Below are 26,123 nucleotides of genomic sequence, written 5' to 3'. Positions count from 1 at the left end.
CAAGAACAGAGCCCTGCGGGACCCCACTCAACACTGTCCTCCAGGCAGAGTATTTTTCATCTACAACCACTCTCTGCCTTCTGTCAGCCAGCCAATTCTGAATCCAGACAGCCAAATCTCCCTGTATCCCATACCTCCTGACTTTATGAATGAGCCTACCATGGGGAACTTTATCAACTGCCTTGCGGAAGTCCAGAAACACCACATCAATTGCTCGACCTTTGTCCATTTCTGAGCTCATTCAAGCAGGCCTGTAATCCTCTAAAACTGTGCTAGATCGTTGTTTCCTTCACCTTATGGAAGCTGCCTTCTTCCTTTTGACGAGAAGCTCCTCTGTTCTTGTCATCCAAGGTTCCTTAATCTTACCGCTTCTTGGCTGTCTCAGAGGAACAAATTTGTGCATCACTCGCAACAACTGCTCCTTAAATAGTCTCCACGTGTCTGCTGTGCCTATTCTGTGGAACAATTGCTCCCAGTCTGTGCTTCCCAACTCCTGTCTGATAGCGTCATAGTTTCCTTTTCCCCAATTAAATATCTTCCCTCGGTAACTGCTCCTTTCCCTCTCCAAAGCTGTGGTAAATGTGAGGCAGTTGAGGTCACTATCACCAAAGTGTTCTTCCACCGTGAGATCTGTTTTTTTAAATATTTTGGTTTTCCAATTTCTTATGTCGGTAAATCTCAATAGCAGCCAATGAATATCGTCTGATATTGACTGTATTTACTAAGTCAGCTTAATTTATTCTTAAGATGGAAAATGATTCTCTCACTTTGAACAATTGTTTATCTTTGATGTGAATTGACAGTGAAGATTGTGGAGACTCAAGTCACTTTGAAATTTTCTAATCTCTGACTAGAAACAGCAAAAATAGCACAAACTAACATGGTGCCCAGGTTAAATGGATTACTTTCTGACTTTTGGCATTACCTTCATTATCGTGCAGTGTAAAATTCGGATTTGGTGGAAGTTCCTGTACTAAGGAAAAGGAAAATCCTGGTCCATTGGCGAAATCATCCTTGTCCAGAGCATGTACAGTCTGAATCATCTGAACAAAATCAAACAAATTCGCTGAGTCTGGATGAACACTTCATACAACCATACATGGGTTGAAAAAATCCTTTTGCTCATCGGGTCTGTACGGTCAAAGCTACAGGAAATCTATACTAGTCCACAGTCCAGCACTTGACCTATAGAATTAAACATTTTTCTAAACTAACATTTGAAGCAACATATCAACACATAATATGTATTCATGCAAAAATATCTGATGGATTTTAAGACAAACAAACTCTGTCATATATTTTTCCTCTTACAAATGATCATAAAAGATTGTAATATTGATCAATGAATTATAGTTATTCTGTTGCTCGCAGTTTTCTGTACCATGTCAGATACATCAGACATTTACAGTGGTTAAGCAAATGAGAATGTTGCTCATGTACCTGACCAGGTTTAGCATTCTCACAAAGGATTGTGTCATAATCTTCAGCAAGTTCCGGTATATTATCATTTACATCAAGAACGTGAATGGCAACTGGAACTTCAGTCAGCTGAGAAGGGTTATCTGTGAAATATAACAATCATCATCAACAAAATAAGTAGCATTTACCCCCGGCACAAATAGATACATTAACACATTTCACCAAATTTATATTATCGTGGGGCCTAAAGATTTTCACCATCGCCAATTTACATCTGAAAACTCAAAGGATGTTGTCTCAATTTAATGAAATCTATTTATGTGTATGACCAGAATGACCAATCTCAGTACAAACATACAACGCTTTTAAATTGACTGTACAACTTTTAATGTTTGTGTTATTCAGTTTGATGGTGAGCCCAGTTGATTGTTGAATTCATGTTATTTCTCCCATGAACAGCATATGGCTGTGTGAAACACTGATTGTTACTTCTTTCACAAATGAAGTAGCGATGAACTGAATTCACTTTCACAGTGTTGGTAGCTGTGGGGAAGGAAATCAAAGTCAATGGAAAGTAAAACACAGCGCCAAAATGGATAGTGAATCTCAGCTGGGCTGTTTCCTACCAGCTGGGACTTTACAAAAGGACAGGCCGTGGTGCCAGAGGAAGAAACTCTGTCACTAGAAGGGTTCACATATCATAAGGAAGAGATCTTGGATACACTGTTGACATTTAAAGTAGACAAGGAGGCATCAATATCTGATGAGATAAATCCAAGGATTTTGAAGGAAGTGAAGGTAGATATTTTGGAAGTTGATAAAATGTGGCACTGGAAAAAGCACAGCAAGAGGAGCAAGAGAGTCGATGTTGTGGGCATAATCCTTCATTAGCAGTGGGGGGGGGGGGGGGGGGGGCGGAGGAGGGGGACTGAGAAATAATAGGTGCTAACATCAACTCGCTTGCTCCTCTGATGCTGCCTGACCTGTGATTTTTCCAAGACCACACTTTGACTCTGACTTCTCCAGCATTGGCAGTCCTCATTATCCCCCAGAAATTAGGGTAGCATTGGCCACAAAGTTTCAGTCTTCCCCAGAGTCATGAGAGGTGTCAGTGTACTGGAGAATTGTAACCACTACAGCCTTGGTCAAGAAATGATTTGGAGATGCCAGTGTTGGACTGGGGTGTACAAAGTTAAAAATCACACAACACCAGGTTATAGTCCAACAGGTTTAATTGGAAGTACACTAGCTTTCGGAGCGACGCTCCTTCATCAGGTGATTGTGGAGGGCTCGATCATAACACAGAATTTATAGCAAAAATTTGCAGTGTGATGTAACTGAAATTATACATTGAAGAATTGATTGTCTGTTAAGCCTTTCATCTGTTAGAATACAGTGATAGTTTCACTTCTTTCATGTGTAAATCACGACAACGGAAGAATGGGCACCGCACAACAATCAACAGACACTCTCACATACACACGGACACAAGTACACACAGACGCACACACAGACACCCACACACACCCTTATAGACACACAGACTCCCACACATACACCCCCTCACAGACTTAAGACACTCTGCACTCACTACACACACACACACACACTTTCTCACACTCACAACCCCCACCCCAGACAGACACACACACAGACAGACAAAGACCCACATGCACACATATAGTTTGTGGGGTGAATTTGTACTTGCAGTTACATTGCACTTTGCTCAAAAACTGCATACGTTCATGTAGAACTCTGAGCTCAAAAACTGCATGAATTTATGTAAAACTCTGTTATCTTACTTTTTAGATTAGAATCAATCCAAACATCAGGTCTTAGACAGAAAACACAGGGGGCTAACACCTTCAACATATTGTCTAGCTATTACCATTGTTAACAGCCAATCCGGGAATGCAACTTAAAAAAAAAGGGTTTTGTGATTTACACATGAAAGAAGTGAAACTATCACTGTATTCTAACAGATGAAAGGCTTAACAGACAATCAATTTTTCAAGGTATAATTTCAGTTACATCACACTGCAAATTTTTGCTATAAATTCTGTGTTACGATTGAGCCCTCCACAATCACCTGATGAAGGAGCGTCGCTCCGAAAGCTAGTGTGCTTCCAATTAAACCTGTTGGACTATAACCTGGTGTTGTGTGATTTTTAACTTGGTCAAGAAAGGTTGTAAGGATAAGCCGAATAATTACAGACCAGGCAGTTTAAGTGCAATGGTGGAGAAGCTTTTGGAAGTGTTTATTCAACTAGAATTAGTTCTAACATAGAAAGAGGTGAGTTGATTAAGAAGAGTTGGCATGAATTTCTAAAGGGGAAATCATGTTTATCAAACTTGCTGGAGTTTTGCTTTGAAGAGATAACAGAAAGACTCGATGAGGGTAAAGCTGTGAATGTGGTAACCATGCATTTCCAAAATGTATTTGATACAGTGCCACATAATAGAGTTGTGAAGGAAGTCTATATATAAAAGCAATAGGAACAATGTGGATACAAATCAGAAACAGAGACAATTGGTCAATGGATAATTTTCGGGCTGGATGATGGTTTATACTGGAGATCCCCAGGCATTGGTTTTGGACCGTTGCTTTTCCTGTTCTGTATTTATGGTCTGGATCTTGGTGTACAGGGGACAAGGTTAAAGCTTGCAGATGACACAATAGAGAAGAATAGTGTGGAAATCTAAAAGGACATTGACAAATTGGTGCAGTGTGTGGACAGGTGGCAGATAAGTTTCAATGTAAAGGAGTGTGAGCTGATACATTATGGTTGGGAGAACATTGGAAGATAATATAAGGGTACAATTCTAAAGGGGTGCAGGATATATTTCTGCACAGATCATTGAAGGTAGTAAAACATGTGGAGAGAGCAGTTAACAAAGCATTCTCAGCTTATTGATTGTAGCATAGAGTCCAACAACAGGGAGGTGATGTTGAATTTGTACAGAATACTTGTTAGACCTCAGCTTGAATACTGTGGACAGTTGCGGGTCCCTCCCACATTATACTAAAAGTGTGAGTGCACTGGAGAGAATGAAGAAGTGAATTACAAGAATGGCTCCAGCAATGAGAAACTTCAGTGATAAGGAGAGATGGAAGACATTGGCACTGTTCTCCTTGGAGAGAAGAAGTTTGAGAGGATATCTGATAGAGGTTTCCAAAATTGTGTGCAGGCAGGATAGAGTAGTTAGGCAGACCCTGTTTCTGCCCATAAAAGGAAATGAAATGAGAGGACATAGATATAAAGTGATGTGCAAACAAAACAAGGGTGATGTGAAAAAAGAAAGAACACAGCAAGTAGTTAGGGTCTGGAATGTACTGCCTGAATACGTGGTGGAAGTAGGTTCAACTGAAGCATTCAGGAGGGGATTGGATGGTTATTTTGATAGAAATAACATGCAAGGGGATGAAGAAAGGCACAACAGGAAATGATACGGGCTTGAAGAGCTGGTACAATACAATGGGCTGAATGGCCCCACCCTGCACTGTCACAATTCAGTCACTGATGCTTTTATCCAAACCACTGGACAGCCCCCATATTTGTTACTTTCAGTCAACCTAAAGTGAAACATTTTATATCTTACTTACCAAGCTCTGATGCAATGACTGTGATGTTAAGCCAAGGCGTCTCTTCTCTATCAAGTATCTTCATGGTTTTAATAATCCCACTGTTCGCATCAATGTTAAAATAGCTCTCAGCTTCTTCATCATGTTGAATAAAGTATCTAATTCACAGAAAGGATTTAGAAATACTTGTAGATACAAAAAAGGCACAGTTGGATTCAAAAATGATCATATATATGAGCAGCAATAAAATAAATGTCCTAGTTTGAATATTGCTGAAAGAAAAGGGGGAGTAACATTGTTAACTAGAGAGGGCATCATAGCAGCAGAAAAGGAGAATGTTGAGGAGGGTTTGTCTATTGAGTCAGGAAGGGTGGAAGTCCGTAACAGGAAAGGAGCAGTCACTTTATTGGGTGTTTTCTATAGACCCCCCACCCCAGCAGCAGAGAGATTGTAGAGCAGATTAGCAGCAGAAAAGGAGAATGTTGAGGAGGGTTTGTCTATTGAGTCAGGAAGAGTGGAAGTCCGTAACAGGAAAGGAGCAGTCACTTTATTGGGTGTTTTCTATAGACCCCACCCAATAGCAGCAGAGAGATTGTAGAGCAGATCTTGGAAAGGTACTGATGGAACAGAGTTGTTGTCATGTGTGACTTCAACTAATGGATTGGAACCTCCTTAGTGCAGATGGTCTGGATGGAGTCAATTTTGTCAGGTGTGTCCAGGAAGGATTCCTGACTCAATATGTAGATAGGCTGACTAGGGGGAAGGCCATATTGGATTTGGTGGTAGGGAATGAGCCAGACCAGGTGTCAGATCTCTCGGCAGGAGAGCATTTTGGTGACACTGACCACAACTGCCTCACCTTTGTCATAGACATGGAGAGGAATAGGAACAGACAGTATGGGAAGGTGGTCATGAGTGTGGTGCTGGAAAAGCACAGCAGGTCAGGCAGCATCTGAGGAGGAGGAGAATCGACAATAGACAATAGGTGCAGGAGTAGGCCATTTGGCCCTCCGAGCCAGCACCACCATTCAATATGATCATGGCTGATCATCCACAATCAGTATCCTGTTCCTGCCTTATCCCCATAACCCTTGATTCCACTATCTTCAAGAGCTCTATCCATCCTTTTCTTGAAAGTATCCAGAGACTTGGCCTTCATTGCCTTCTGGGGCAGAGCATTCCATATATCCACCACTCTCTGGGTGAAGACATTTCTCCTCAACTCTGTGACCTACCCTTTATTTTTAAACTGTGTCCTCTGGTTCTGGACTCACCCATCAGCGGAAACATGCTTCCTGCCTCGAGTGTCCAATCCTTTGAGATGTATAAGATTATTAATCAGATCCCCTCTCTTCACTGCCTGCATGCTTGCTTTCATTGACTGATGGTGTTACAAGAACACCTAGATCTTGTTGTACTTTCCCTTTACCTAACTTGATTCCATTTAGATAGTAATCTGCCTTCCTGTTATTGCCATCAAAGTGGATAACCACACACTTATCCACATTAAACTGCATCTGCCATGCATCCATCCACTCATCTAACCTATCTAAATCACCCTGTATTCTCATAACATCCTCCTCACATTTCACCCTGCCACCCAGCTTTGTGTCATGATGAAGGGCTCTTGCCCAAAATGTCGATTCTCCTGCTCTTCGGATGCTGCCTGACCTGCTGTGCTTTTTCAGCATCACATTCTCAGCTCCAATCTCCAGCATCTGCAGTCCTCACTTTCGCCGAGTATGAGAAGGTACTTAATTATGGGAGGGGAAATTACACTGCTATTAGACAGGAACTGTTGAGTGTAAATTGGGAACAATTCTTCTATGGGAAAGACACAGCAGAAATGTGGAGGCTGTTTGAGGAGCACTTGTTGTGAGTGCTGGATAACTTTGTCCCACTGCCAAGGAATGGGAAGGAGAAGGAGCCTTAGATGACAAGAGAAGAGGAGCTTCTCGTCAAGAGGAAGAAGGAAACTTACTTAAGGATGAGGAAGCAAGGATCTGGCACAGCTTTACAGGATTACAAGGTAGCTCGGAAAGAACTCAAAAATGGACTGAGGAGAGTGAGGAGGGGGTCACAAGAAAGCCTTGGCAGGAAGGATTAGGGAAAACCCAAAACCAAAAGAGAAAATGCTGGAAAATCTCAGCAGGTCTGGCAGCATCTGTAAGGAGAGAAAAGAGCTGACATTTTGAGTCTAACTGACCCTGAACTCAAAAATGGACTGAGGAGAGTGAGGAGAGGGCACAAGAAAGCCTTGGCAGGAAGGATTAGGGAAAACCAAAAACCAAAAGAGAAAATGCTGGAAAATCTCAGCAGGTCTGGCAGCATCTGTAAGGAGAGAAAAGAGCTGACATTTTGAGTCTAACTGACCCTTTGTCAAAGCTTTGATAGAAAAGTCCCAAGCACTGGACCAGATGTATCCAAGGTTACTGCGGGAAGCGAGGAATGAGATTGCTGCGCCTCTTTGCAGCCTCACTCTCCACAGGAGTAGTGCCAGCTGAGTGGAGGGAGGCAAATGGCGTTCCTCTGCTCAAGAAAGGGAATAGGGTAATCCCTGGGAATTACAGACCAGTCAGTTTTACAGCTTTGGTAAGCAAGGTATTGGAAAGGATTCCGATAAATAGGATTTATGACTATTTTGAAACCATAGTTTGATTAAAGATCGTCAGCATGGCTTTGTGAGGGGCAGATCATGCCTCACAAACCTTATTGAGTTCTGAGACAAGTTGCAGTAATGCATTTGAAAAGGTTTCCCACGGTAGGCTCATTCAGAAAGTTAGGAGGTATAGGATATAGGAAAGTTTGGCTGTCTGGATACAGAATTGGCTGGCTGAAAAAAGACAGTGAGTGGTAGTGGATGGAAAGTATTCCGCCTGGAGGCCGGTGACCAGTGGTGTCCTGCAAGGATCTGTTCTTGGGTCTCTGCTCTTTGTAGTTTTTATAAATGGCTTGGATGAAGAAGTGGAAGGGTGGGTTAGTAAGTTTACCGATGACACAAAGGTCAGTGGTGTTGTAGATAGTGTTGAGGGCTATTGCAGGCGACAACATGATATTGGGAGAAAGTGAGGACCGCAGATGCTGGAGATCAGAGTCAAGAGTGTGGTGCTGGAAAAGTACAGTAGGTGTACTGACGAAGGGCTTATGTCCAAAGCCTCGATTCTCCTGCTCCTCAGATGCTGCCTGACCTGCTGTGCTTTCCCAGCACCACACTCTTGACTACAAGATGTCATTGACAGGATGCAGGGCTGGGCTGAGATGTGGCAGATGGAGTTCAAACTGAATAAATGTGAAGTGATTCATTTTGGAAGATCGAGTTTCAATGCTGAATACAGAGTTAAAGCTAGGTATCTTGGCAGCATGGAGGAACAGCGGGATCTTGGGGTCCACGTCCATAGATCCCTCAAAGTTGCCTCCCAAGTTGAGAAGATTGTTAAGAAGGTGTCTGGTGTTTTGGCTTTCATTAACAGGGGGCTTGAGTTTAAGAGCCACAAAGCTTTGCTGCAGCTCTATAAAACCCTGGTTAGACCACATTTGGAATATTGTGTCCAGTTATGGTCACCTCATTATAGGAAGAATGTAAATGCTTTAGAGAGAGTGCACAGGAGATTTACCAGGCTGCTACCTGGATTGGAGGGTGTGTCTAATGAAGAGAGATTGAGTGAGTTTGGGCTTTTTACACTGAAGAGAAGAAGGAAGAATGGTGACTTGATAGAGTAGATAGCCAGAAACTTTTCCCTAGGACAGAGATGGCTGTCACGAGGGGTCAAAATTTAAAGGTGATTGGAGGAAGGTATAGGGAAGATGCCAGAGGTAGGTCCTTTATGCAGTGAGTGGTGGGTGCGTGGAATGCACTGCCAGCGGTGGTAGTAGAGTCAGAGACATTAGGGACATTTCAGTGACGGCTGAGCAAGCACATAGACTGTAGTAAATTGAGGGGTGTGTTAGTTAGGTTGATGTTAGATCCAGATAAATGCTCAGCACAGCATTGAGGGCCGAAGGGCTTGTACTGTGCTGTAGTATTCTATGTTCTGTGTTCTAAGAGTATTTTGTTGAATATTTCTGTCTTGCATTCATCAGGACCATCCACAAGAATTTTCAAAGCAAAGGGGAAACAACATTTGAGAGGAGAGTGGTTGGTGATTGAATTGGTTGAGGCATTACCATGGAGAATGTACCAGTTCAAGATGACTTGCAATTAAATGTGAAGCTTTGTTTAAATTTTAAACCAGATTGCCATGAGACGTGAACCAGAGACTTTCGGATATCTATTCAGATCAGTTGACCTCAACAAAATAGTCAGTCTCTGATTCATTTCTCAGGGCAGTTCCTTGACCAATCAGAGTCAACCTGATGGTTTAAAATATAAACAGAGCTTGGCAGTTAACTGCCAGTCATCATTAACTGGTTCATTCTCCAATGGAAACACTTTACACATATCAGAGTTGACTAATTAATTAGTACCAGAATCATAGAATCCCTGCAGTGTGGAATCTCTACTCTCTTATATTGTGCAACTACTCTGGTACTTCTTGTCCACGTGAGTGCCAAATGAAAAGGGTTTAAACTAGCTCAGCAGGGGGATGGGAACCGGAGGTGTAGTTGCAGTGCACAGGAGGATGAGAGTAGGGAGGACAGGGATAGGATTTCATGGTCACAGGAATGTGCTGGCAGACAGCAAGCTGGTTTGAAGTGTGTCTACTTCAACGCCAGAAGTATTTGGAATAAGGTAGGTGAGCTTGCAGCGTGGATAGGTACCTGGGACTTCGATATTGTGACCATTTCAGAGACATGGATAGAGCAGGGTGAGGAATGGATGTTGCAGGTTCCAGGGTTTAGATCTTTCATTAAGATCAGGGAAGGTGGTAAAGAGGGGAGCTGTGGCTTTGTCAGTTAAGGACAGTATAACAGTGGCTGAAAGAATTTTTGGCGTGGACTCGTCTATTGAGGTGGTATGGGCTGAGGTTAGAAACAGGAGAGGTGAGCTCACACTGCTAGGAGTTTTTTATAGGCCTCCGCAGAGTTCCAGGGATGTGGAGGAAAGGATTGGCAAAACGATTCTGGGCAGGACTGAAAGGAACAGGGTGGTCAGTATGGGGGACTTTAACTTCCCCAACATTGACTGGAAATGCTATAACTCTAGTACGTCAGATGGATCCGTTTTTGTCCAATATGTACAGGAGGGTTTCCTGACACTGTATGCTGAAGGGCCGATAGGAGGGGAGGCCACACTGATCTGGTGCTTGGTAATGAACCAAGCCAGGTGTTTGATCTATTGATAGGTGAGCACTTTGGAGAGAGTGACCAAAATTCGGTTATGTTTAGTTGAGCAATGGAAAGGGATAAGTACATGCCACAGGGCAAGAGTTATCGATGGGGGAAGGGTAATGTGATTAGGCAAAACCTAGGAGGTATAGAATGGGGTAGCAAAATGCAGGGGATGCAGACAATCGAAATTTGGAACTGGTTTAAGGAACAAATATTGCATGTCCTTAATAGGTATGTCCCTGTCAGGCAAGGAGGAAGTGATAAGGTAAGGAAACTGTGGTTTATTAAAGAAATTGTATCTCTTGTTAAGTGGAAGAGGGAGGTTTATGTGATGTTGAGACGAGATGGTTCAGATGCGGAGATGGAGAGTTACAGATTAGCAGGTAAGGATTGAAAGAGAGAATTAAGAAGAACACGGAGGTGACATGAGCAGTCTTGAGCAAGTAGAATAAAGGAGAACCCTAAAGCTTTCTATAGGTATGTGAGGAAGAAAAAGATGACTAGGGTAGGAATAGGGCCACTCAAAGACAGAAGTGGGAAGTTGTGTGTGGACCCTGTGGAGTTTGGAGAGGTGCTAAACGCATATTTCTCATCTGTTTTCACTCAGCAAAAGGAGAACATTATAGAGGAGAAGACTGAGATATAGGCTATTAGAGTAAAAAGGATTGAGGTTAGTAAAGAGGAGGTGTTACCTATTCTAGAAGGTGTGAAAGTAGTAGGTCCCCTGAGCTGGATGGGATTTATCTGAGGATTCTCTGGGAAGCCAGGGTCGAGATGATGGAGGCTTTGGCCTTATCTTTGAATTTACGTTGTCTACAGGTTTAGTACCAGAGGACTGGAGGATTGCAAATGTTGTGCCCTTGTTCAAGAAGTAGAGATGACCCAGATAATTATAGACCAATGAGCCTTATAGGTAAAAACAATGACTGCAGATGCCGGAAACCAGATTCTGGATTAGTGGTGCTGGAAGAGCACAGCAGTTCAGGCAGCATCCAATGAGCCTTATGTCTGTTGTAGGAAAAGGTTTGGAAAGGACTATAAGAGATAAGATTTATAATCATCTAGCAACAACAATTTGATTTCGGATAGTCAGCATGGTTTCGTCAAGGACAGGTCGTGTCTCACAAACCTCATTGAGTGTTTATTGAGAAGGTGAACAAGCATGTAGATGAGGGTAGGACAGTTGATGTGGTGTACATAGACTTCAGTAAAGCCTTTGATAAGGTTCCACATGGGAGGCTTTTGGAGAAAATGCAGAGACATGGGATTGAGGGTGATTTAGCAGTTTGGATTAGAAACTGGCTTTCTGAAAGAAGGCAGCGAGTGGTGGTTGATGGAAAATATTCAGCCTGGAGTCCGGTTACTAGTGGTGTGCCACAAGGATCTGTTTTGGGATCACTGCTGTTTGTCATTTTTATAAATGACTTAGAGCAGGCATAGGTGAATGGGTTAGTAAGTTTGCAGATGACACTAAAGTCGGTGGAGTAGTGGACAGTGTGGAAGAATGTTACAGGTTGCAGGGGACTTGGATAAACTGCAGAATTGGGCTGAGAGGTGGCAAATGGAGTTCAATGCAGCTAAATGTGAGGTGATGCACTTTGAGATGACACTAAAGTCGGTGGAGTAGTGGACAGTGTGGAAGGATGTTACAGGTTGCAGGGGACTTGGATAAACTGCAGAATTGGGCTGAGAGGTGGCAAATGGAGTTCAATGCAAATAAATATGAGGTGATTCACTTTGGGAAGAATAACAGGAAGGCAGTGTACTGGGTCAATGGAAAGATTCTTGGTAGTGTGGATGTACAGAGGGATCGTGGAGTCTATGTACATAGATCCCTGAAAGTTGCCACCCAGGTGGATAGTGCTGTTCAGAAGGCATACAGTGTGTTAGGTTTCTTTGATAGAGGGATTGAGTTCCAGAGCCGTAATGTCATGCTGCAACTATACAAAACACTTGTGCGGCCACACTTGGAATATTGTGTACAGTTCTGGTCACCCCATTACAGGAAGGATGTGGAAACATTAGAAAAGGTGCAGAGGAGATTTACCAGGATGTTGCCTGGTCTGGAGGGAAGATCTTATGAGGAAAGGCTGAGGGACTTGGGTCTGTCCTCATTGGAGAGAAAAAGGCAAAGAGGGGATGTGATAGAGACATACAAGATGATCAGAGGATTAGATAGGGTAGACAGAGAAAGTCTTTTTCCGAGGATGATGACGTCAGCTTGTACGAGGGGGCATAACTACAAATTGAGGGGTGATAGATTTAAGACAGATGTCAGAGGCAGGTTCTTCACTCAGAGAGTGGTAAGGCTCTACCTGTTAACGTAGTTAACTCAGCCACATTAGGTGCATTCAAACAGTCCTTGGATAAGCATATGGATGATGGTGGGATAGTGTAGGGGAATGGGCTTAGATTAGTTCACAGCTCGGCTCAACCTCGAGGGTGAAAGACCCAGTTCTGGGCTGTATTGTTCTATGTTCTATTGAGTGTGACTCCCTTTCAGCAATACTGGAGTTCGACATTATCAAACAACTACTTACATTTCTTTGATTGAAACTGAATCTAAAAGATTAATTGCACTAAAAATATTCTAGTTAAACAATTGTCTTAAGCATTATGATAACAACTGATGTTACTACTGGAAAAGACAGATTCTATACTTAAAGTTTGATAGTATTTTTTTCCAAAACAAAACAAAGCAGTCTTTCACTGAAAAATAGCATCATGTTGCAAATTTAGTTTTAACAATTATTATACAAAATAAATGTGGATAAAGTAGAACAGACCAAACTAGTTACACTCAATCAAGATTTCAAAACATTCAGTAAAATCTTCTGATCCCAACACCATCACTTCACAGTATTCAAACATCAGATCGAGTTTCCTTCTCTGTCACATCTGTACATTGGTCTTAACCATTTCTTTCAATTCCCAGTCTTGAGAGCTTGATAGCCTCTTCCTTGATTATTAATGCAATGGAATTTCCTCCTTCTTAGCTTCAAGCAATTCCTTCAGGTTTCTAATGAACTATCTCTGGACTGGAATTTTATAATTACAACCCTTACACTGAGGGAATCTATTTCTGAATGGTTTTAAACTAACATCTTTCTCCAGGAGAAACCGTTCTTACATTGTAACCCATGCTGTCTTCTATGAATGACCCAAACATTTTTCAAATCTCTGGCTTCTCCCGAACTATAATCAATCCTTGATTATTCGAAAGCAAAACCGAGATAATGCATTTTACTATTTGCTGTCTCTAATTGTAATACTCTAGCAATACAAACAAATTCACATCATGAATAACTCCAGGAAATTCTGCAGTTCGGTGCTACCTGACACGTACTAACATTTCTTTCAGGAGCTAAAATGGAAAATAAAAGTGGAAGAGTAACTTTGCATTTATACAGGGCTCCTATACCCTGAAGACTGACCAAAACATATCACCAAAGCACAGTCACTGAAGTACTGTGGGAAGAATCACAATGACCAATCAGCACATGACTATCTCTAATAAACAGCACAAAAGTAGCGACTGGATCATCCATTCTAATGATGTTGGTTGGGGCACACATATTGGTTAGGACGCCATGAATAATGATCTGCTCTTCAAATAGTGTTGTGGACTCATTCATCTCAGCCTTAAGAGTTTCAACAGGACCTCAGTTTAATTGCTAGGCAGCATCACCAACAGTGCAGTACCCCTTCACTATCACTCTGACATGTCAGTCTAGATTATGGCTCCAAGAATCTAGTGTGAGAATTGTATCAAAAATCTCTGGACTCAAACATCAGAATGATACACACTGTGTCATATCTGATGAGTGTCTTCTTGCACTGAGACTCCACACCACCTGATTCCCTTGTTCCTCCAACATCTCTTTCAAACGTGTAACAATCACCATCTTCCAATTATTTTCAGTTCTGAAGAAGAATCATATCAGATTCAAAACGTTAACTATTTCTCTCTCCATAGACCTACTGAGTTTTTTGGCATTTTCTGTGTTAGTTAGAAAAAAGAGGAGGTGGGTCAAAATGTAGCAATTCAAACAAAACCTTAACATTTGAAGCACATCCTTTGACGTGGAGGAAGGACAGACCAAGAAATGTGAAGCATTATATTGATTTACAGCACAGAAAACAAGGAATTAATATGAAAATGGAGAAAGAATGAGAGTAAATTTGGGGTCATGAATTTGGAGCTGATAGGAGCAGGAAAAACTGGCTTCAAGGCCAAAGCCACAGATGTATCCACAAAAAAACACGAACAGGGTTTACAATGAAAAGGAATATTTTGGGAAATATTGATCACATGAGAAGCAGAGAAAAAAAATCTGTTTGCGCAAGAGTGTTGGGTGTGTTAAAAACAGGACTGAACACTCTAATGGTCAACCATTATTTATCAGCCTGGTTAAAATCAGAGCACTCTCAGACAGAGGAGGGTGGGTGTGTGGGGCAGGGGTGTTGGCTCTTCCTCGGCAGTCTTTCAATGTTTCTTTCATTGGTTTTTCTTGGAGCCATGATTGCTGTTTGATGTTTTTCCATCTACTGGACCTACTTTCCTATTTTAAAGACTAACTTCCTTTCTGTGAAAAATTAATATAGTCAAGAAGAAAAAGAGCTTAACTCATCCACCAAAATGCAATGAAATTCAATAACATACACTGCATTGTATCAGTGTATTCATTGTTTCAATGACTCTTATATAAATACAGCCTGTAGCATTGAGTGCAAAGAATGGGGTGCACTTCAATTATTATGAGTAGATAAGCTGCTTAATAATGATCTCTAGTTTTTATTACATAATATTGTTGCATAGAGAATATAATTTTAAAGATATTCACCAGAAGTGGATAATAATTTGAATGTTTAAACCAAAAGCAATACTGCCTGAGGTAATTCTCTGTGGAACTTAGATTCTGTCAAGCAACATCTATAATAAATGTACAAGACATTAATCTACCCCTCTTGTAACATTAAACACAGAATAGACCACTCACTATCGCTCTCAAGAAATCTTCACCTAAATTAAGCAATCATTCTTTAAGGATAAAATCAGCATGGGAGTCGGAACTTAAGATGTATTCACTTACAGATTTAGCATTCAGTCTGCATTGAGTTTCTCATCACATAGTTATGTATTTCTCTTTTATGACAGAACGTTTAGAGTCTCATATTTCTGGAATTCCACTCAAGAAAAAGCAATACAAAAGGGCAGGCCATCTTTCTGCTGAGTATTCTGGCCCATTACCCCATCCCAACTCCTCAATTTCATTTCCAGAGGGTGTCTGCCTCAAATTATTCAATATCTGTAGGCTGGCAATCAGAGTAAGAGATGGACCATCGATAACATGAGAAGCAGAGCAAAAATCTATTTGTGCAGGAGTACTGAGTGTGTTCAAAGCAGGACTGAACCTTCTAATGATCAACCATTATTTATCAGCTGGGTGAAAATCAGAGCATTCTCAGACAGTGGGGGTGGTGTTAGCTGCTTCTGCAGTTTTTCAAAGTTTCTTTCATTAACTTCTTGGAGGAGCAATTGCTGTTTGATCAGCAGAAACAGAAACCGATCTTTTAAGCCCAACAGTTTTATATGATAATGCCCCTGTTCCTACCCTCTTCAGTCCAATCCCATTAAAACTTTTCTCTGTTTGTTTCTTCCCGGTGACTTCACCGATGCTTATTCCTCCATTCACTCCCTGTGACAGCAAGTGCCACTTTCTCACCAATCTCACAGCAATGAGGTTTCTCCTGAATTCCTCACACACAAAAAAGTAAAATACTGTGTACAGTAAAAATCTGAAATGAAAAGGGAAGGTGTGGGAAATATTCAGAAGATCAGAGAGTGTTGGTGAAGAGAAATGCAGAGTAATGTTTTTGCTCTGTGACCTTTTATTGGTTGTGGTCTGTGTAATCAGTTGGTGAGGGATAGTTCTGGGGAACTGGTAACAGTGAGTCAGGGAGAGCTAGCTTTAAATAAAGGTTACAGTGATACCACCAAACTAGACAGGCTGAGTGATTCAGCTGTAATTTTTTGAATGAATCTAAATTGAATATCAAACCTGCCCCTTCTTGATTGCTACAGTTCAACGTCAACTTCATGGATTCCTTGGGGAACTTCAACATTAAGTAGATCCAATAGTACCATTTGGTAATGATGGCTATGTGATTTGATCTGAGATTTAATATCTCATTTTTTTGTGCTTTCTATTTTGATTTTGATTCATGAGGTTTCAGCACTTGGATCTCAGTTGGCAGAGGGGACTTTGAAACAGTTGGCTGCAAGCAATTTTGTTGTTTTTTCCAACAATCTAGTTACACGTGGAAAGATACAAGTTCACATGTTGTACATCCTGTGGTGGGACATTGTTCCAGAGCTACTGGCCTAGAGGAAGGGACACTACCACTGCTCCACAGAACCCTTAACAATTATGTTGTTAATGAGAAATCCGTGAGATGCTTCACCTCCTGACTCCCCAAAGCCTGTCCATCATCAATAAGGCACAAGGCAGGAGTGGGATGAAATACTTGTCACACAAGAAGCTTGACACCACCCAGGACAAAGCAGTCCCCCATTTGATTGATGCATAAACATCTACTACCTCCACCACTGATGCTTAGTAGCAGCAGTGTGCACCATCTACAAGATGCACTGCAGAAATGTATTCAGTCTCCTCAGACAGCACTCTTTTAACCCCCTGCCATTTCTATCTCGAGGGACAAGGGCAACAGATACATGGGAACACTACCACATTCAAGTTCCCCTCCAGGCCACTCAGTATCCTGTCTTGGAAATATATTGCCGTTCCTTCAATGTTGCTGGTTCAAACTCCTGGAATTCCCTCCTTAAAGGTATTGTGAGTCAACCTACAGCACATGGACTGCAGTGGTTCAAGAAGGCAGTTCATCCCCACCTTCTCAATGGGCAACTAGGGACAGTCAATAAATGTGATGCGCACATCCAAAACAGGGATAGAAAAATAAAGAAAGAGAGGGCAGTCATTTGATTTTACATCAAGTTATGTGGCCCAATAAGCATGGGAGCCGAGAGCATTCTGTCACTTTGTAGCACCTGTTCACAAAAATAAACTGCTCTGTTTGAATTTGTGTACGTCTGCCTGATGATTAACAACAAGCTCTTGGGGGTTGGGATGTCCTTCCTGAGATGTTTAGAAGCTATAACTTTAGGCAAACAATTGCCAAAACTATGTGAAATGGAGTCATGCCTATTCCAGGGCTGCAGGGAGGTGAGCTGGCCCAATCTCTCCCGTCAGGCACTCATTAAGTCTCTGTTCCCCTCTTGAAGTCTTCTGAGGCTTTCCAACACTTTCTGATTTTACTTTGGATTTATAGCAGTCTCAGTATTTTATCTTTACAAAACTGAATGCAATTTTCACTTTTTCAGTCCGTCCTTTTATTGCTCATTTATAATGCCCACAGTGACTTTGCCTAGAATGAAAGACGTGTCAATGCTGGAGAATGGAACTCTTTTCCAATTTTTAATCCACATTTTCAGCAAGAAAATAATTGCAGAGTCAGCTCTAATGTTCCTTTTACACAGCAGGGAAAAGAAATGTGCTTTGACTAAACCTCTGAATACTCACAGTATTATGAATCCTTCAGAAGATGCGCTCACTATCCTGCTGGCTCACTCTCTGCTGAAAATATTAATCCCTTCTCAATGTTAATTTATACTGAAAGGCAGATAGATTAAAGTCAGACATCTTGTCTGGTCCAATCTCCTGTGTTGGGGATGGACCAAACTCTGCTAATTCACTGCACCATCCCTCTGCAGTCTTGTTTGTTTCAAATTAAAGGCTAAAACTGAAATGATGGATGTGATTTGACAATCCCTAGTGCTGATAAAGTATCTCTCTACCCATCATGCATTTGTTGTTTTTTCAAAATGGTAAAATCAAATTGAAAAATGACATTGCCCTTTAACTTAATGTAAAAAAAGAAAATGCATTTTTTTCTGAAAGCTTAAGCTAAATTATTCATTCCTTCTCTAAATCCCCAGAGTTTTTTAAATATTAAACTGACCAAGACTCTTTTCTGAGTAAACGATTTACCAAGTTTACTCCAGCTTGTTGCTATCACAGACTGTATTAACTCCAAAACTTTTGGAAAACATATGCTCCTGCTACCTCGAAGCATGTTTGAGTTTAAAACTAATTGACTCCTCATTCTGAGCCTTTTTCCTGAAATTTATGAATTCATCAGTCAAGAGAGCTTCATTATTGTAAGTATTAGTGTAAAGATATTTAAATAATGCATTGAAATTTTTATCTTTGCATTCATTTTACTGGTTTAATGACCACAGACTGAACAATAACAGTAATAATGTATAAAAATAAAAGTAATGTATTTATATAGCACCTTACATGCATTAAACTATCTCAATTGTTACATTGCATGCCCATTGGAAAACAAAGACTGACAAAAGGGAGATGTTAGGGTCAGTTAGTCAAAAGGACTGAAAGGGAGATGTTAGGGTCAGTTGGGCAACAGATTGTCAAAGTGGGAGGTTTAAGCATCATTCTAATGGACGTTAGAGAATAGAGAGTCAGAAATGTTCAGGGAGGTAATTCCAGAGTTAAGGAGCAGTACAGCTGGAGAGACAGCTATCACAGTACAGAAATTAAAATTGGAGATGTTCAAGAGGTCAGAATTAGGGGAGCATAGATATCTTAGAGAGTTGTGGGGTTGGAGGAGGTTGCAGAGAAAAAGCATGGTTGAGGTCATGCAGGAATATGTAAACAAAGATGCAAATTTCAAAATCAACACATTGCTTAACCAGAAGTTAAAGTAAGTTAGTGAGCAAAGGATTGAGGGATGAATGAGTGTTACTGTGATCAAGAGTTTCAGATAATCTCAGTTTTATGGAGAGTGTCACCCAGGGTCAGAATCTTGGAACTCCCTCCTTAGCAACTTTGATGGTCCACCTCCAACAAACAGATTGCACCAGTTCTTGGGGGAAGACACCAGCTGCAGACCAGAACTTCAACAGAGTAAGGGGACCGAGGTCAGTATAGCAGCTAACATGAAGGAGAAGCTGCTGGAGAAGCTGAACGATCTGAAGGTAGATACATCGCCCAGACCTGGTGGACTACACCCAAAGTTCTGATGGAGATAGCTGAGGAGATTGTAGAAGCATTGGTGGTGATCTCTCAGGCATCCATAGAGTCAGGGAGGGTCTCAGAGGACTGGAAAATAGCTTATGTAACATCCCTGTTTAAGAAGGGAGGAAGGCAGAAGACAGGAAACTATAGGCTAGTTAGTCTGACCTTGTCATTGCTGAGATTTTATAGTCCATAATTAAAGATGAGATTCAAAGTGTGTGGTAAAATAGGGCGGAATCAGAATGGCATTGTGAAGGAGAGATCATGCCTGATAAATCTATTAGAATTCCCGACTCAGGCGACTGACCGTGTGGAGTTTGCACATTCTCCCCGTGTCTGCGTGGGTTTCCTCCGGGTGCTCCGGTTTCCTCCCACAGTCCAAAGATGTGCAGGTCAGGTGAATTGGCCGTGCTAAATTGCCCGTAGTGTTAGGTAAGGGGTAAATTTAGGGGTATGGGTGGGTTGCACTTTGGCGGGTCGGTGTGGACTTGTTGGGCCGAAGGGCCTGTTTCCACACTGTAATGTAATCTAATCTAATCTAATTCTCGGAGGAGGTAGTGAGCAAGTTAGACAAAGGAGAGTTAATGGATGTGATCTATTTGCATTTCCAGAAGTCCACACAGGAGGCTGCTAAATAAGAGAACAGCCCATGGTGTGACAGACAAGGTATTGGCATGGATAGAGGACTGGCTGACTGGCAGAAGGCAGGGAATGGGGATCACGGGATCCTTTTCAGATTGGCAGTCGGCTACCAGTGGAGTTCCGCAGGGGTCAGCGTTGAGATCACAACTATTCACATTATACATTAACAACTTGGACAAACAAACTGAGGGAATTGTTGCTAAGTTTGCAGATGACACAAAAATAGATATAGAGGCAGATAGTGTTGAGGAAGTGGACAGGCTGCAAAAGGAGGTGGACAGGCTAGGATAATGGATAAAGAAGTGGCAGATGGAATACCATGCAGGAAAGTGTACATTATGCACTTCGGTGTGAAGAAAAGAGGTTAGGCTATTTTCTAAATGGGTAAAGGTTTTGGAAATCGGAAGCACAAAGGGACTTGGGAGTTCAGGATTCTCTGCGGGTTAACATTCAGGTTCAGCTGGCAGCTGGGAGTGGACATGCAATGTTAGCATTCATTTCATGAGAGCTCAAATACAACAGCACAGAAGTATGCTGAGGCTGCGTAAGGTTCTAATCAGACCACATTTGGAATTTTGTGGACAAGTTTGGGGTCCACATCTAAGGAACAATATGTTGGCATGAAGGGGACCCAGAGATGGTATATAAGAATGACCCTAGGGATGAAAGTCTTGTCACATGAGGAGTAGTTGATGCCTTTATTGATGGAGTTCAGAAGGATGGTGGGGGTGGGGGGGGATCTGATTGAAACTTACAGAATACTGAGAGATCTGGATAGAGAGGACATGGAGACAATGTTTCCACTAGTGGGTGATTTGGCATGGAGAAGGAAAGACAAAGGGGTAAGTCGAATTGATATGGTGTCGGATTGGTGGGGGGCTGATAAAATTAGAAAATTAAGGGGAGTGATGAGGGTCCATGGGAGAATGGCAAATAAGCATAAGATGGTATGGGATATGAGGGGACATCAGGGTGAATAAAGGGGAGTGGGTTGTCATGGAGTGAGTAGGGAGATCTGGAGATGGATACAGGACAGTGGTGGTATGAGATGTGAAGCAGTGACCAAGCACTGAGAGCAAGTGGTACATGAGGTGAGGGGAGAAGTTTGAATGTGTAATCTGTATTTTGAAACTTTGAACATTATTGGACTCATCAGGTAGGATTTAGCACTCAGTTCACACCAGAAACCAATAGTCTCCTCTGCAATTCCTGCATCAGCCAGCTATACTCCCAATCCTGTTTAATTCAACTGGAAATTGAAATGGGTGGTTATTTCTAAAGGTTAGGGTTTCTCCCAAGTCTGAACATCCAATCCTGGAACTGGGTGAAGTCTTTAAAACTTCTCAATTCAACATACCTAATATTCGGCATATTTGTTTCAAACATTACCCACATTCTCATTATTTCTCATTATATGTTTGAGTTTATATTCAAGACAATATAAAGTCATAATGCTATTACACAAATCATTCTTCTGTTTAGTTCTGGTTTGATTGTTTATAAATGTTGCACAACCATATTTGTGCAAATAAATAGACCTTTATTTCCATGTCTCACTCTCCTTTTCAATTTCTCTCCTTCTGACATTGTGAAGCAGGGGATTCACAGCAGTACAAACTAGCTGATCATTTTTTAACCCTTCACTCAGCTACGCCACTGCACTACAACTCATCCTGAAAATGAAACAATTCTTTGGAGTGAACAAATTAATGCTGTTCTAGTCAAGAAACTTGCATAATGTCATATTCTGAAAATATAGACCATTAACCTCAAATAGAATGCAATTAAAATGAATCAAGTGCTTGGAATTCCAAGGCTCTTTCAAAGACTAAGTATGGATATGCTTTAATATAACTGAACATTCAGAAGTTCAATCAATAGGACTTTAGTAACTGCTGTCAGCTGCTATCTTGAATTGTGTCCCTATGACTGATGAATAAAGTTAAAACATACAGCTGTAATGAAATATGGACATTATTGGGAAGATGTCCCTACCTGATTAGGTTTTTGGCACTGTCGGGATCTTCTGCTGTAACTGCTCCCACCAGGGTTCCTGGTTTGGAGTTTTCAGTAACATCCATCGTGTAAGAGGATAATGAGAACACAGGAGGCTCATCTACGTCACCAACGATAATCTTCAGAGTTGTAGTGTCTTTGAATGGGCCCAGATTCCAGAAACGAGGATCAATGTGTGTGTTTTCTCCTTCAATTTTTACAGAAAACACCTTTTTCTTTTCATAATTGAGTGGCTGATTTCACAAAGAGATCACACAGATAAGTTGCTTGTTAATAGTCCAAGAGACAACATGAGTTTTGACATTTCAGTTTTAATGAGATAAATAAAACACACCTTCTTCAGAATAATAACTCCTTCCCTGGTGTCTTTGTCTGTGGAAATGGTGAAAATGCCTAAACCGTCTCCATCAATGATATTGTAATTCATGTCTGCATTCACTCCAATGTCAGCATCTGTTGCTTTGATCTTACCAACAGCTGTATCCACAGTGGCAGACTCAGGCACATACAACTGGTAGTGTTCTGTCAATAAATGGAGAGGGTTACATTGGAAACACTGAATTGCAAAAGGAACTTAAAGAGAATCTCAGAGAAAGGGTAATCACAAATCAAAAACTAATAAGTTCCTCTGATGAAAACAGTTAGGGTATGAATAGAAAACCTGCTAAGGTAGTTTGGGTAATTAGATTAAAGGATATGGTGAAATATTGGGGAACACTTCAGAAGTAATTCAAAATGTTCAACCAAAGAATTTCCATTGAGAATTAAGAACCCAGTGAGCAAGATTTCCTGGCAGCTTCATAACATTACCATAGTCCCAAAGGACCACAGTGCTGTTCACTCAGAGGAGTGACTGGTGGTGGTTTAACCCAGAGGTCACCAGACTACAGGCAAGGGGAGAGGCTGAGAAGGACAGTCCTTCATGGTAACCTTACTAGGGACGCTATGTGCGAAACTAGATTAACAGAAGAGATGTGTTATGTTGGAAAGAATAGTAATGTGGGAAACAAAAAGCTCAGCAGTTCAGTCAGCATCTGTGAAGAGAAATCAGACTTAACATTTCATGTCTGGTGACCCTTCCTCAGAATTGATGGTAGCGAGGAAATGTCAGTTTACATGCAGAAGATAGGATGGAAGAAGGGTTAAGGAGTTATTGACAGGTGGAGACAGAGCTGATAAAGAGAGAAGAACAGCTGGACAGACAAAGGAGAGGATAACAAATCTGGCTGGTAGGGTGAATAGCTATTAATGGGAATTGTTAGTGGCTAACAATGGGTAGTGTGTAATGGCAAAGTATATGATAAAAGCCCATCATCAGGAATGAGCCTTTTGCCCGAAACCTCAATTCTCCTGCATCCACAGATGCTGCCTGACCAGCTGTGCTTTTCCAACACCACACTCTCGACTCTGATCTCCAACATCTGCAGTCCTCACTTTCTCCTATATGACAACAAGGTCTGTGGGTGGGGTAGGGGAATAGGACATGGGAGAGTTCAGGCCCAAAATAAATAAATCGATATTAAGTCCAGAGGGCTGCAGGGTCCCCAAGTGGAAATGAGGAGCTGTTCTTCCAGCATATGCAGAGCTTCGCTGGAGCACTGCACGAAGCCTGAGACGGAGATGTTGACCAGATTGTTATCGATTCCTTCGTCTGTTCAACTACTCATCCATAACTTTGATTTCTCTTCACAGATGCTGCCAGACCTGCTGAGCTTTTCCAGCAAATTCTGTTGCTGTTTCTGATTTACAGCATCCGCATTCGTTTGGTTTTTATTAAAAGCATGGGCTATGTTTTAGAAATGAGCAAACGACCACCAAAATGATAAAAGGAGAAATAAGGCAGAAAGAGGTCATATTGGTGGTGGTGTGCTCAACACTCTCAACCTCATATAAGGAGAGGGTGCTGACACTGATTACCCTGAGGGACTGAAGGATTGTGCCCAAGATCCATGGTGGAGATTCGAGGCTGCCTTTGACTTCCAGCACTGGCAATTCCTCATAAAAGGATGCCAGTCTTGACTTGACTGAAGGCGACTCATCTCAGAATTTGATTGCTCCAAAAGCTGCTAGCCTATAGTCCAGCTCAGACTGATAAAGTACAGAGCTAGCACATGATCCAGCTGTGAGACTGATATAGCACAGTGCTAGCACACAGTCCATTGGCAAAACAGATATACCATAGTGCTAGCACACAGACCAGCTGTGAGACTGATATAGCACAGTGCTAGCACATAGCCCAGCTGTGAGACTGATATAGCACAGTGCTAGCACACAGACCAGCTGTGAGACTGATATAGCGCAGTGCTAGCACATAGTCCAGCTGTGAGACTGATATAGCACAGTGCTAGCACATAGCCCAGCTGTGAGACCGATATAGCACAGTGCTAGCACATAGCCCAGCTGTGAGACTGATATAGCACAGTGCTAGCACACAGACCAGCTGTGAGACCGATATAGCACAGTGCTAGCACATAGTCCAGCTGTGAGACTGATATAGCACAGTGCTAGCACATAGACCAGCTGTGAGACTGGTATAGCACTGTGCCAGCATATAGTCCAGCTGTGAGAGTAATATGGCACATTGCTAGCACATAGACCAGCTGTGAGACTGATATAGCAAGGTGCTAGCACTCGCTCCAGCTGAGAGACTGATATAGCACAGTACTACCACATAGTTCAGTTGTGAAACTGAAATAGCAGAGTGCTAGCACATAGCCCAACTGTGAGACTGATATAGCACTGTGCTGGCACATAGCCCAGCTGTGTGAGAGATATAGCACAGTGCTAGCAGATAGCCCAGCTGTGAGACTGATATAGCACAGTGCTACCACATAGTCCAGCTGTGAGACCAATTTAGCACAGTGCTGGCATATGGTCCAACTGTGGGACTGATGTAGTAATGTGCTAGCACATAGTCCAGCTGTGAGACTGATATAGCACAGTGTTATCACATAGTTCAATTCTCAGACTGCTATGGCACAGTGCTAGCACATAGACCAGCTGTGAAACTGAAATAGCGGAGTTCTAGCATATAGTCCAGCTCTGAGACTGATATAGCACAGTGCTAGCACATAGCCTGGCTGTGAGACTGATGTAGCAAAGTGCTGGCACATAATCCAGCTGTGAAACTGATATAGCACAGTTCTAGCATATATTCCATCTGTGAGCTTGATATAACACAGTGCTAACACACAGTCCAGCTGTGGGACTGATGTGGCACAGTGCTAGCACATAGCCCAGCAGCAAGACTGATATAGCACAGTGCTAGCACATAGTCCAGCTGAGAGACAGATACAGCACTGTGCTGGCACATGCTCCTGATGTGAGACTGACGTAGCACAGTGCTAGCACATAGTCCATCTGTGAAACTGATAAAGCACAGTACTGGCACATAGCCATGCTGTGAGACTGATATAGCACTGTAGTCCATCTGTGAGACTGATATAGCAAAGTGCTTGCACATAGTCCATCTGTGAAACTGATATAGCACAGCGTTAGCACACAGTAGAGCTATGAGCCTGATGTAGGACCGTGTGAGCACTCGGTCCCGCTGTGAGACCGACATAGCACATTGTTATCACATAGTCCAGCTCTGAGAATGCTATGGCACAGTGCTAGCACATAGACCATCTGAAAAACTGAAATAGCAGAGTTCTAGCATATAGTCCAGCTGTGAGACGGATATAGCACAGTGCTAGCACATAATCCAGCTGTGAAACTAATATAGCACAGTTCTAGCACATATTCCATGTGTGTAACTGATATATCTCAGTGCTAGCACATAGTCCAGGTGTGAGCCGGATGTAGGACAGTGCTAGCACTCGGTCTAGCTGTGAGACTGATATAGCACAGTGCTAGCATATAGTCCAGCTGTGAGAGTAATATGGCACAGTGCTAGCACATAGTCCATCAGCGAAACTGATACAGCAAGGTGCTAGTATATAGTCCAGCTGTGAGACCGATTTAGAACAATGCTAGTGCACAGTCCAGCTGTGGGACTGATCGAGCACAGTGCCAGCACATAGTCCATCTGTGAGACTGATATAACACAGTGCTACCACATAATTCAGCTG

At 42.0% G+C, this 26,123-nt stretch overlaps 1 protein-coding gene across 5 annotated transcripts in view; it reads right to left on the bottom strand.

Annotated features, from left to right (window-relative positions):
- The window catches only part of LOC122564564 (cadherin-18-like), a 705,142-nt gene that overhangs the window by 22,101 nt on the left and 656,918 nt on the right, over nucleotides 1–26,123 (bottom strand). For all 5 annotated transcript variants that reach the window (XM_043719646.1, XM_043719647.1, XM_043719648.1 and 2 more), the window contains 5 exons: nucleotides 22,385–22,572; nucleotides 22,030–22,283; nucleotides 5,024–5,160; nucleotides 1,441–1,562; nucleotides 926–1,043 (listed from right to left, as the gene is read on the bottom strand). In XM_043719646.1, the coding sequence (XP_043575581.1) occupies nucleotides 926–1,043; nucleotides 1,441–1,562; nucleotides 5,024–5,160; nucleotides 22,030–22,283; nucleotides 22,385–22,572 (819 nt within the window). The remainder of the gene's footprint in view (nucleotides 1–925; nucleotides 1,044–1,440; nucleotides 1,563–5,023; nucleotides 5,161–22,029; nucleotides 22,284–22,384; nucleotides 22,573–26,123) is intronic.

The sequence above is a fragment of the Chiloscyllium plagiosum genome, chromosome 29 (assembly GCF_004010195.1).
Source record: "Chiloscyllium plagiosum isolate BGI_BamShark_2017 chromosome 29, ASM401019v2, whole genome shotgun sequence".
Taxonomy (NCBI): Eukaryota; Metazoa; Chordata; class Chondrichthyes; order Orectolobiformes; family Hemiscylliidae; genus Chiloscyllium; species Chiloscyllium plagiosum.
Note: the sequence above shows the minus strand (reverse complement) of the source record. Positions and strands in the feature narration are given on the sequence as shown.